This window comes from Pollicipes pollicipes, unplaced genomic scaffold, assembly GCF_011947565.3.
Source record: "Pollicipes pollicipes isolate AB1234 unplaced genomic scaffold, Ppol_2.1 Scaffold_7240;HRSCAF=8662_pilon_pilon_pilon, whole genome shotgun sequence".
NCBI lineage: Eukaryota > Metazoa > Arthropoda > Thecostraca > Pollicipedomorpha > Pollicipedidae > Pollicipes > Pollicipes pollicipes.
Genome location: NW_023597039.1, coordinates 15270 through 28074, shown reverse-complemented (window position 1 = coordinate 28074; position 12805 = coordinate 15270). Strand labels below are relative to the sequence as shown.

Here is a 12805-nt window from a genome sequence, read left to right as displayed (position 1 = left end):
TCTGACTTACAACCAACAAGCAGGTAGATTTCCCTACTGTGGCGGACCTAGCTGGACGGAGTATCTAGTCCGGCGTTGCATTTACTAGGTGAGAACAATAAAGTCTGCGACGCAGTTTGCGGACCCTCGCACACGATGCAGGAAAAGGGAAACGTCACGCGTTTCAGTGACTCCATATACAAGAAAGCAATCTTTACGATATAAACATGGCGCATGGCTCATAGGCAACGTCTGATCCAGCTTATTTCAGTTTTGAAATTTACTTGGAACCGTTTTGGTTCTGTGAATGACCGATGATTTTCGCGCTGAAACGAAGCAAAATGCTGCTAATCTAAGGGCAAATGGCGGTAAGCCTCTGTTAAATATCCGAGGATTGGATCAATGCCGCGCGCTAGAGCATGCATATTCAGAACTGATCAAAAACAGAAGAGCATGATCACAAGCAGCTTCAGTTAGTTGAGATGGCAGAGCAAATCTACCTTCTCCAAGGCGTATGGCGCAATGGAGCATCTATCCCAAAATATCTGCCGATTTAAAGAATATCACCGGGCCCCGAGATGAGACTTTTGGTGATTACTTAGACGAGGTTTTACGGGATCGAATGGTATATAACGCGGGTAATTCTCGCAGCCAACACAAGCTGCCCTGTATACCACCGTTCACACTGGAGACACTGTCCAACATGTCCGTAAAGTCGAGCCTGTGTCGGTGTCTGGATTCAGTACTTCTTAGCGCCAGCAGTTCCAAAGTTTGTGAAGTTAATCTGGCCAGAGACAGCGGTCCAGGGGGATGTCGCCTTTGTGACAGGAATTCTGGTCATCACACAGATGTCTGTTGTGATACGAAAACTGCTTGCAACAAATACCACAAAACAAGTCTTTTGGCGGCAACGTGTCGCAAGGATTCCAACACAAACGCTGACGACAATGAGCACGAGTTTGGGCCTCATCGTTAACACTGAGTTGGTGCTGCCCTGATCGACAGCAGTACTGATCCTAGTCCTGATTAACAGTAGCACCAAGCCTATAAGGAGGTTCTGCAGACACCTCATACGTGACGAGGTCACAACTGTCCCTACCAACAGAAAGTGGCGTCCACCATGGAACTGCACGCTGAGGCCGAGATGACCACCACGCGTGGGCACGGTTCGAGCAGCTGTTTCCAAACGTTGAGCCGCGCCGTACTGACAAAAGACTGCGGGCACGACGGCACTCAGATCAAGCTCACCCGCAGGGGTGTAGATTCCTACTCAGTTGGAGGGGGAGGTTCAGCCCCCCTCCCCCCCCTTGGGCTTCAGCTAACCCTCCCCTCCCCGACTTTGAGAAGAAAGTGGGCCATCCGGCGACAAACTTGTTTGTTGGTACATTTGGGGGGCAGGTTTCATCCTTTTTCACTGTTCAGCCTCCGACCTCATTTTGCGAAACTGTGCCCATGATCACTGGCGAGATGGCCGTCGCAGCGGTACGGTTTTGAATGCAGTCTTTTAGTGTTAGTCTGGAAATTCGCCATCCGTCGTTTAGGAGCGACCGGGTGATTCAGGTCCACCTTAACTGGGGTGGACATGAACTGGAGCTAAACTTGAGTGGACCCTTACACACGGCCCACCCATGGTAGGTCGCGTGTAAACGTTCCAATGTATTACTGATGAAATGGAATCTTCCATACGCAGAAATAATTCCCTTCGGAATGGAAAAGACGACAGTAGTATAATTGGTATAACCGAACGGAGCGTCTGGTAATCAGTCAATCAAGTTTGCGAGAAGCAACGCAAACGGATGATTACTGGTCAAACCTTGTGCAACATGCCGTTGATTCGTGGCGGTCATTTTAGCATTGGGACCGCAAAAATGGGAAGATGGGAGGGAACCGTCATGACCGCAGTCTCAGTGGCCATGCTGGGTGCACTCGCCGGGTTTCTTCCGTGTTCATTTTAAGGCAGCTGTTGGAGGAACCCAGTAACGCTAAACAAGGCTTATCTGGCCGAAATGAGTCAGCAAAAAATGGAATAAATAGCATGTCGAACTATTAATCAAATGCCTTTACAGCTGCTTGCGGTGAAAACTTGTTTAAGGCGGCCATTAATATGGTCCGGAGAAGTGAGCGCCAATGCACCAATGGAACGACATTGCGAGGCTGTGACGCGAAATAGTGAAAACGGACTTCAGAATTCTGATCAGACGCAGATATTCCATACCTGTGCAGCCACACGTTCACAGTTTCAATGCGATGTTTGGTACGAAAGTCCTACTGCTGCAAGGACCATTACAAATTATGTCACTTCTATCAAATGGCTTGACTTGGGTACGTCCATAAACGCGTCGAAATGTCTATGACCTCGCCACTTCGACATCACATGATACCTCGGCATTGTGGGATTGTATGGTTCCGTGGTCCCAGGAGCCCTAGATGAATCACTTTCCCCAAGATCGACGCTTCTGTGCACAGCGGTTCAGCTCGTTTCAGCGTCTGGCGTCCAGGGCAGGCCGCGATGGTCCCGGCGGCAGACGGCGACCCGTCCTGCCCTCTCCGGTCCTAATCATGTTCTGCTCTTTTCGGACCTGGCTGCGTGTTGCCCCCTCCGGTCCTGGTGGCGTCCTGCCCTCTCCGGTCCTGGTGGTGTCCTGCCCTCTCCGGTCCTGATAGCGTGTTGCCCTCTCCGGTCCTGACGGCGTTCTGCCCTTTCCGGCCCTGATGGCGTCCTGCACTCTCCGGTCCTGATGACGTCCTGCCCTCTCCGGGCTTGGTGGCGTTCTGCCCTCTCCGGTCCTGATGGCCTCCTGCCCTCTCCGGTCCTGATGGCGTCCTGCCCCCTCCGATCCTGGTGGCCTCCTGCCCTCTCCGGTCCTGATGGCCTCCTGCCCTCTCCGGGCCTGGTGGCGTTCTGCCCTCTCCGGTCCTGATGGCCTCCTGCCCTCTCCGGTCCTGATGGCGTCCTGCCCTCTCCGGTTCTCGTGGCGTCCTGCCCCCTCCGGTCCTGATGGCGCCCTGCCCTCTCCGCGCCTGGCGGCGCCAGCAGCCGCAGCCGCAGCCGCAGCAGACGGCGCGCGTCTGGGCGGGAGTCGGCAGGCTGCCGCGTCCATTCACACCAGCCCAATGAAAGGATGACGGCAGAACCGTACCCCGCGTGTGATAAGATCACGGGAGATTACAACTCACGTGAATGGCTCGAAACATGACCCTCCGCCTGCGAAGTCCGGCGGCGGTGCGAGCCGGGTTGGTAAACATCACCAGGGCGTAGCTCAGTAACCCAGTTATTTTCACGTCGTTATTACGCCTTTGGAAATTAGTGCCACACTTAAGCAGTGTTATGCTGCGTTGCGATAAATTTGTTGATATTAATATTCATTACCTATCAAGATTAATTGCTAACAAGTTTGTAAAGACATCGAAAACTCGACGCCACACCCACGCTCCCGCCGCTGGCCACAATCCCAAATATGTGCAGTCCAATACGTGAGTTGATGAGTACATGTGCAAATGTTCACGAACATGTATATGACTTATCTTAAGCCAAACCATGTGGAGAGCGCAGGACAAGACCCTAACTCGGTTCGAAACACCAGCGACTAGCTGGTTGAGTCCTTCGGAATATCCACAATTAGCTTTAAATCCGCTGGCAGTATGACATGTGTTCGTGAACGTCACCGAAGCCATGCTTCGGCGGCGCATTTTCATTCACTTTTCGACATCATCCCTCTGGAGGCAACACCAGGATGGATACGTGAGGTGATAAAGTAGCGCACAAACGCCCAGAAATGTTTCCGACTTTGGGCACACTTTGGTATACCCTGTGGCCAGCACAGCAAGACACCACTCGTTTCAGCAGTCTGGGAGTCTGATCAGACCCTATGTCGTCCCCCCACGCGCAGCAGTCTGGGAGTCTGACCGGACCGTATGTCGTCCCCCCACACGGCAGCCTAAGAGTCTGACCGGACCGTATGTCGCCCTCCCACACAGCAGTCTGGGAGTCTGACCAGACCCCATGTCGTCCTCTCACGCGGCAGTCTGGGAGTCTGACCGGACCCTGTGTCGTCCTCTCACGCAGCAGTCTGGGAGCCTCCCCAGACCTTATGTCGTCCACCCACACGGCAGCCTAAGAGTCTGACCGGACCCTATGTCATCCCCCCACACGCAGCAGTCTGGGAGTCTGACCGGACCCTATGTCGTCCACCCACACGGCAGCCTAAGAGTCTGACCGGACCCTGTGTCGTCCTCCCACACAGCAGTCTGGGAGTCTGACCGGACTCTGTGTCGTCCTCTCACGCGGCACGGCGGTCGTCCGGGCCCACTGACCGGTGTGACTTGGGCCACCTGACCCAGTACCAGCGGATAATTACCGCCCAGCGGGGGTCGCCGCCGGCCGAGGCCGTCGTCCGCCACTCGACGCGCTTGGTAACGACTGCTCGTGACGAGCCCAGATCGCCCGGTAATCCTCCGAGCGGCGGAGTGGGCACGGACCCATCCCTCGATCGGGGCAGTTCCGGATTCCCCCCCCCCCTCCTACAGCGTCGGTAGCAGTCGGCGCCTGCCGCCAGTCTGCCTCCCCCCCGCACAAAACGGGTCGCAACTTGGCCGTCCTCTCCCCGCCGCTATTAAAAAATAGCCAGACTCAGTTGTTAGCTAATTGAATTTTCCGGCATCAGTGCGCGCGATTCTTTTAGCGGATTTCTTGCCTCGGTGGCAGGGGCTGAAAGACGATACAAGCTCAGCGTCAGCCGAGGGAGACAGGGCCGCTTCGTTAGGGCGTCACGGCATATGCACCTTGAATCACGCGCGTTGACTCGAACTGCACGCCGTTCAGCGCGCACGCCAGCGGCACTGCAGCACGAGGCAATAAAACGAAACATTACAACGAGCCAGGCTTTGCCACACCACGACCCGGACATAGCGACGTTTGCCGACGTTGCGCTGCGCCATAGATCCGGGTGGCTGGGCCCTGGTGGCATACACGGTGTGCCGGGCGCGGCGGCAATCAAACCGGGCCACTTTGTCCGCGTGAGGGCTGAGGGCCGCGCGTCCGTCACGCACTTTGTCCCGCCCGAATATCGTCTCCCAGCGAACACGACCAATCGCAATAACTCTGAACGATGACACGCCATCTGACAGACCCTGCCACAACTTTTCCTCAAGCACAATCCTGCAGCCGTTGGCAATTTGCTCGCCGCCGTTCGACACGGCCGTTCTGGCCGAAATACGGCGCCTGCCTGTCGGCATATTCACAACATTATGCATCGGTCGGTGGCGGGCCGCGGCACGCCGGCTTAGCCCGGCCGCGGTGCCGACAAGAGACGGCAATAACACATCAGCATCTATCAGGGTGACGTTTTAATCGGATTCCGGGAGCGGCCATTGCGGCGGTGGTCGGCCGGGGCCCGGCCAGCTGCCGGGCCGAGTCGGACCGGGCATCGATTCAGGGGCGGCGGCTCCCGGGAGCGGGCGGGGCCCGCCTGACCCGCCGCCGGTGCGGGTCGGCAGCACGCGCAGCACGCGCCGACTCGACCCGACCGCAGGTCGTGAGGTGGGCCGCCGGGCGGGGACGGTTCGCGCGGCGTCGGCGACAACCGCTGCAACAGCGACACCAAAGAACACGGTAATCACGTGATACGGCACTGAACACCTGGGAACGATGGAGATGTTCCGATCGTGATGTACTCCGGCATAACACAGCCACGCACAGAAAAAAAACAACTGAAAAGCATCCAGCAGATCTAAAATATGCCCTGCCCGGCCAACGTCTAAAGCAGACCGGAGCGTCGTATTTGTCTGCGAACGCGCCCGCTTCTGTCCTATCTCCTCACCCGCATTGCTGCAACGCCAACAAGCGAGTAAATCTTAAGCTACGGCGGTAAACGGAAGCCACCAAATACGTGTTCAGTCAATCGGGTGTTTTCAGCCTTCCAATCGCGGACCCAGAACAATCCCTTCGAGCATCGTCGAACGGCCGACGGCCTGTCGTCTGGTCCGGGCCCGAGCCAGACGCCGAGTCTGGGCTGGGTGCCGACCCAGGCCGGCCGCAGCGCGAGGCCGGGCCGGCGGGCGGCGGTCCGGCCTGTCGGCGCCGTCGGAGCCGACGCTTTACGGCGGCGGCGGTCAGCGGCGGCCGTCCGGCGCGGCCCCGGGCCAGCCGGCCGGCGCGCGGCCCGCGAGCCCGCATTAGTATGGTAATGGCCGATAGCCGGCCGCGCTCCGGCTATCTCCACAAAGGGGGATCAGGCGGGCACGGCGCCGCGAGATACGGCCGCGCCGCTGGCGACGTGTGGATCCAGCCCGGATAAAAACGCCGCCAGCCGTGTTAGCCGGGGATCGCGGCGGTGCCGCGGTGACACTGGCCGCTAAGCCATCCGTCGCCAGTGATTCACGCGTGAAAAAGCCGGCCGGAGGGCGCCAGTGGTTAACGCCGCCGCCGGGGCTTAGCGGCGCGACCGTCGGCACACAGCCCGTCCGAGATCGCCGCCGTAATCGGACCGCCATCGGCGCGGCTGGCGAGGCGGCGCGGCCGGCGAGGTGGCGCGGCCCCGGCGGGCGGCGCCCCCCACCGGCGGCGATAATTAGCCGTGTCGCGCGGCGCGCGGCGGGGGCGGGCCGCGTCTCGCGCCGCCGGCGCGGCTGTCATCGCTGACGCCGTGACGCCGCGTCCGACGGCGGCCGTGTTCAGCGGGCGCCGCCGGCCGGGCCGGGCCGCGGCGGCCGGCGCGAGCACAGGCGGGCCAATTAGCGGGCGCCGCTTGTCACCTCCCGGGGCGACCTATTACCGGCGCGGCGACGACGGGCGGTGGCCGTAACGCGTCGCGACCACGGAAAAACCACGGCGGTGTGGAGGCTCGCGAGCGCACGACAACGGTCTGGAGGGCACCGGGAGCAGCGGAACACTTTGATGTGTACAGGGAACACCGGAATGGCCCGAGCGGTGTTTATATGAGCCAAGAGCTCCGTGCGAACGTGCACCCAATATGTCCTAACGACGCGGACTTCGATTCAGCACAGTAGGAGTGCAAAAAGGGCTTCAACTTACATACCAACTTAAAAAAGTGCCTTCTAGCCACGGTATTCACGCTGCGTTGAACAAAAGGTAGCCCACGTACAATCGATGACTAACGGGAAAGCTTTATCAATAATCAATTTGCAAATCATGCCACTAGCAGCATTATCGTTCTCATAGAAATGGTAATTTGAATCAGAAACGGGAAAGCTTTCACGTTTGCCTTGTGATCAAATTACTGCGTCATCATCCAGTACATGGCACATGGGCTTAATGAGACTGATTAGCAAACTGCCTTTTTTTACGAGTACAGATAAGCTAATTTAATAGCCATAGAAATCGTAAGCTTGACGAAATATCGTAACAAAATACTGTTTGAAACTCTAACTAGCATAAAACAACCCAGTAAACTTCTACGTGCTGGTGTTGCTCAGACTTGAAATCCAACAGCACTCGCTCTGCAACGAATCATACGTCCTGTATCTCCAAATGGAGATGCCGTACCCATATGATGCTAATTACGTGGTCACAAAGTATCAGGATATGAGCATGGTACCGAGGCGTGTTAAAGACGGCATCAACCGTGAAATCGGATGTCTCGTGATCTTGTGATTAAATCATCAGCCAACACACAACGCCAGTGTCCGCGGACACCAGTAGCGTGATCACGACAGCCAGAGAAGTCTGCAGTCTGCAGTCTGAAGTCTGAAGTCTTGCTACACTGCAGCCTCCTGGGCGGCAGTACGTCCGATGGGGACGAGAAACTGCCGTTACCGCGGGCGGCATGCCTCGCTGGACAGCGCAGCTACCACAACACGGAGGCCGCAGAGAACGGTGCAGCGACAGGGAGAAGGGACAGCCACTGTACAGCGGTAGAGAGGAGAGAGAGCCACTGTGCAGCGGCAGAGAAAAGGGACAGTCACTGTGAAGCAGCAGAGAAAAGCGGCAGCTACTTTGCAGCGGCACGGAAAAGGGACAGCCGCTGAGCAGCGACAGGGAACAGGGGCAGCCACTATGCGGCAGCAGAGAGAAGGGACAGCCACTTCCCACAGAGTGGGATGTAGCAATCGACAGAAGACAGCTACAAGGGCATCAACGGAGGGCGCAGGGCATCAACGGAGAGCGCAGGGCATCACCGGACAGCGCAGGGCGATGTAAAGGGGGCAGTGCAGGAGCGGCCGCAAAGGACCCGAACCAGTCGCACGGCGGGCGCGACGGCTGCGGGCGGGAGGCGGACTCGGGGACCGGGGCACACAACAGGAGACGGGCACAGGGGGCAGTGGCAGCGACGCGACGCGCCGACAGGAGCACCCAGTGATCGCGAGTTCACGTCCTCCACAAAACACCCGCTTCACAAACACCGGACGGTCGCTCCGCCGCGGGCCAGAGGCCAGCACGACCGCCGGAGCGCCGCCCCGACCCCTCGACCCGCGCGCGCCCACACGTAGCGCCCTGTGCGGTACTCACTCTTGAGCCGTGCGTCCTCCGGGCTGGAGCGCTCGGAGCCGGACGAGTGCCGCTCCTCGTCGTCGGGCGGCCGGCGCGCCGCCCCGGCCGTCGACGACACCTCGCCATACTCGCCGGCTGGCTCGCACTTGGCCTCCAGCTTGGCCGGCGCGAAGAACTTGCGGTCGAATGCGGCGGCGGCGGCGGCGGCGGACGTCACCGGGTGGAAGGCGCTGCCGCCGAACGGCAGCCGCGGGTCCATGCCGGCCGGCAGGAACGGCGACGACAGGAACAGCGGGCTCGGCAGAGAGGGGAAGTCGAACGAGCGCAGCGCCAGCGGTCCACCACCGAACGCGCCGCCGTAGTCCTTGCTCTCAGCCGCCTGCGGGCAGCGGGCCGGCAGCTGTCCACCCGACGCAGTTCATACGCACACAACGCGTATGTAACTGTATATAACGGCGGCTGTATACGGCTTGCCGCAAGAAAAGGGTGCGCAAGCTAAGAAACGAAGCTAATGCCTCACGTTATGTACGGACGCATTGTGAGTCGAGCGAAGCAACACACAATGTATTGCTGTGAGCCTCTGTTACCGTTTCTCGTTTGCACTTTAACTTCCAAAATAGACGCCCGCAAACCACGTGTAACGTATCTCCACGGCTATGTCACGCCACGGCAAAGTTTCAGGCGTCTCCTCCTTTGCGCGGCACGCCGGTGACACCAGCAATCTGCCATTGTACGAGCCAAGACCCAGCTACCGACATGATGAACCAGATAGGATGCAGCCCCATTTTCTCGGCTGGCAGCGCGAGTCCCCAGCGGCAGCGTCCGCTCTTGGGTCGCAGCGTTACATCTCGGCACATGCAGTCGCTGACGCACTGACGCCGCCACCCCTGGTGCGGGCCGTGGCGCGCGGAAGACCCCCGTGGAAGGACGTGGGGAGGGCGGCGCCTGTCCGCTCACCTGGTGGGCGAAGGTGCGTGACATCCTGAGCGCCTCCGAGAAGCCGGCCGTGTGCTGCGACAGACCGAGCAGTGCCGGCGTGGTCAGGTACGGGTTCTCCATCTGGAACGGCGCGGCCCGCGTCGTCAGATTCGGACGCGACGGCCGGCCGGCCGGACGGACATGACTGTGTCCTGTCCGTAGTGTTGCTGCATACTCCACGCCGCCGCGTCACGGGTCAGCGCCGTCGCTACAGAGATTGGCCGCACGTTCGCGGTGTGACGGCGTGCGGCTCGACCCTCGGACATAGCCCACTGTTTGCCCGGAGACCGGCTGGGAGGTCGTCCGACCCCTGGATTGAGACAGTAATGGTCTGGTAGGGGGGCGGCTGTTGCCAGCACAAACACGAACATGCAGGCCTTGCTGTAGGGTAAATGATGCCACCCTCTGTGGAAGTTTTGTCACCCCAAACAGTTTGTGGTAACACAGCTATCCAAATTCAAATTTTTATTTCATGGCTATGTTCAAAGCAAGGGAAACAAGCTCAGACTATTAAGTATCTCTTTTTGAGTCCAAGGTAACATATGGAAAGCATCTGTCATCTTACAATGTAGTACTAAAGGCATCTTCTGATTTAATCAGAGAGAAAACAACATGAAGGAATGGATTAGGCACATAGGATGTCTTTGCTTAAATACTGCAGTACATTTGATCCAAGATCTGCAAAATGCATAGCATGTAGGTAGTCAGTCATGGGTGGGTAAACTATAGCTTATTAAGCACTGTGATAAGTGCTTTCTCTATGCAGGTGTGCATGTTTCAAAACAGTTTTAAAGACTGAAAGCTGACCACATTACTATACTTTCATTCCAGACCATAAATGAGTTTTATCCAAAGAGTATGTAGAACTGGGACCTTGTTTGCAAGCCTGGACACTCTTAATAGAATAATACAATATTAATGAAAGGCAGTAATGCAAATACAATACAGCGATAAAAATGTAGCTACAATCAAATGCTATTCACTGCATAACAAGATACAGTGGGTGTGTATGACTTAAGAGAAATCCCGGCAGCTGTCAACAAAACTAGGCGGCATGCACTAATGACCTTTTGGTATTACAACCAGAGTGCAGGAATTTTCATGTACTTTTTCTACTGAGCATTTCAAATCAGCATTAATCAATCAAAAATCAAATCACAGCAGTACATTGAAATTACTGACAACCATTGCATATAGCTGGCTACATTGGCCAAGAATCAAAGTATTTGTCTTGGATTCCAAGCAAAGGACTTCATAACTACATGCTTACGCTACTGAGCTGTCATTATCATCTTCTGTAGTTCAAACCCAATCATAACATCAATACTTTAGTTTGTTGGTTATCTCTGCTGCAACCAGTAAATGTGGCAGGCTGGCTGCTACCCAATATCAGCCAGGTGTAGCTAGCACAAATTTCAATGTACTCATGATTTACAGAAATAGGCAAACCGAAAATGCTGCCACCATCATAAACAAATCCAGCAAATAAAATCAAAATTGCCATGCTGACAGGAAGCCTGTTGGGTGTCAACATATCCCAGGGTATAACATAACTGACTGACCAATGTCTGGAGTGCACATGTCATTCAAGCAGTAAACTGGACAAAGGATGCCTTGTCAAGCATAAAAACAAATAAATGCTTACCCGACCAGAGGAATTTGTTAGATTATTTTGCATATCGAGCAATTTTTGTCAGCAATTGACCAAAATATTGCAAGAGACAGTCACGGCGCACTGCGAGGTCAGGACAAGTTGCAGCGCCCGAACTATCACCAAAAAGACCTATCTTACGTAAGTCCGCCTAAGCATGTTTTAAGGACTGAGGAAGCAGAACCCACACCCTCACCCCACGACGACCTTCCCACTACTGTCGACCGGCACTCACCCATCGTCCATCGCCTGACGCGCGGGCGGGCGGAGCTTCGAAATCGTAGGCGCATCGGATGGTGAGAAGCGTGAGCCCAGCGTAAACAGATGCCAGACCTAGTAGGAAATTTAGTTTAGGCCAAGCTCATCTGGTACGTGATGCCAGACAAAGTGGTAAATGCGGTAGAGCTGTTCCATGCATTGGGTTGTTGAGCTGGAGGTTCCGGTAGACTGGATATTCGCCCGATTCAGTGCATGCCCATTTTTCTTCATTTGCGATCTGTGGCTTTTCCAAAAGGCAACATTTTCAGTTATTCAACCCGGGATCCTTAAATTTCGTGCATGTTGACGATCTGACCAGCCCAAGGTATGACCGCCCGAGAAATGTAGTCCATCCCACGGTTCATTGTAAGCGGTATATGACTCCGTATGGTGCATGTAACACCGTTCGCGAGCCATGAGCCGCACACGAGCCATGCAGAGCCGGTGGGCTAGGACGCCAGCCACCCTGGGGGCGGGGAAGACACAGACGGCTTTTTATCCAAACGCATGGCCGGGGGCGTCTCGACGACATAAATTGCTTTGCTTTGTGTACTTAATGTGACCAAAACAGTGTTGATTGGAACGAGAATATTCACAGAAGGTAGATGGAGAATTGGCTTGTTCTGTGTACAACATTTGGCAGCTTGAACTCTTGCTGTTTGTGCGTAATATTCTGTGGAACACATTTTTGCCTCGACGGTGCGTCGTGTTTGCTGGCGAGATTGCATCTACCTTGCCCTTTTCCCAAAAAATATCTGGGCCTCGCCGCACTTGAGGCACCCGGCACTCTGTTTGCAATATTCATCACATTGTCCAAATCGTTGACATTTGAAGCACCTGAGCAGATTGGGTTTATGGTCTGACTTTCTAGCGGAGTTATCCAGCTGTGAGGGTCCCTTGAAGTCCGGTAGTCATGAAGGTAAGGCTGGTGTCCCGATTTTGGCTATCTCTGAACATGATCTGCCGTCTGACATGGTGAACATGTTCGACTCTGAGCTCCACTACAACCTCGGCCTTCAACATGAATCGGAGCCTAGGAAGGGCCGAAGATGGGTGTGCTGTGGTGTTTTGTTTCCTTGCGTAGTGAGGATATCTTTTGGTTTTATCCTCCACATAATTTTGGGGTGTGGAACAGAGAGATCACATGGGCCGCAGATAGTCTGAGTTTACTTTGATTGCCAGAAAATGCTGATTTTGTTAAAAAAAAACATTTTCGTCCCTTGGCTGCGCCACGGCGTAAGTGCCGAGTGTCGAGTAGTAGGTCGAGTATTCGGGTGGTCGACTAACGTGGTTGTCGAAGTGAAGCGAGGGACCTTGCCAGGGGCAGTGAACGGAGCTGGGCGCCGTCCAGTCACTACGGGAGTGTGAGCAACACACGAAATGGGTCTGGGGCATACTGGGGGCATCAGGTGAAGAGGTAGCCAAAGCGGGGCCAGCGACACCACCGTCGTCAATATCCAAGGGGCATCAGCGTCCGAGGCGATTCAGTG

At 55.9% G+C, this 12805-nt stretch overlaps 1 protein-coding gene across 1 annotated transcript in view; it reads right to left on the bottom strand.

Moving 5' to 3' along the window:
• Positions 1–11337, bottom strand: part of LOC119110832 (uncharacterized) — a 36943-nt gene extending 25606 nt beyond the window's left edge. Inside the window, exons 1-3 of the mRNA XM_037234704.1 lie at positions 11293–11337; positions 9386–9487; positions 8447–8807 (exon numbers count right to left, since the gene is read on the bottom strand). Coding sequence (XP_037090599.1) covers positions 8447–8807; positions 9386–9487 — 463 coding nt within the window. The 5' untranslated portion in view covers positions 11293–11337. The remainder of the gene's footprint in view (positions 1–8446; positions 8808–9385; positions 9488–11292) is intronic.
• Positions 11338–12805: the final 1468 nt, after the last annotated feature.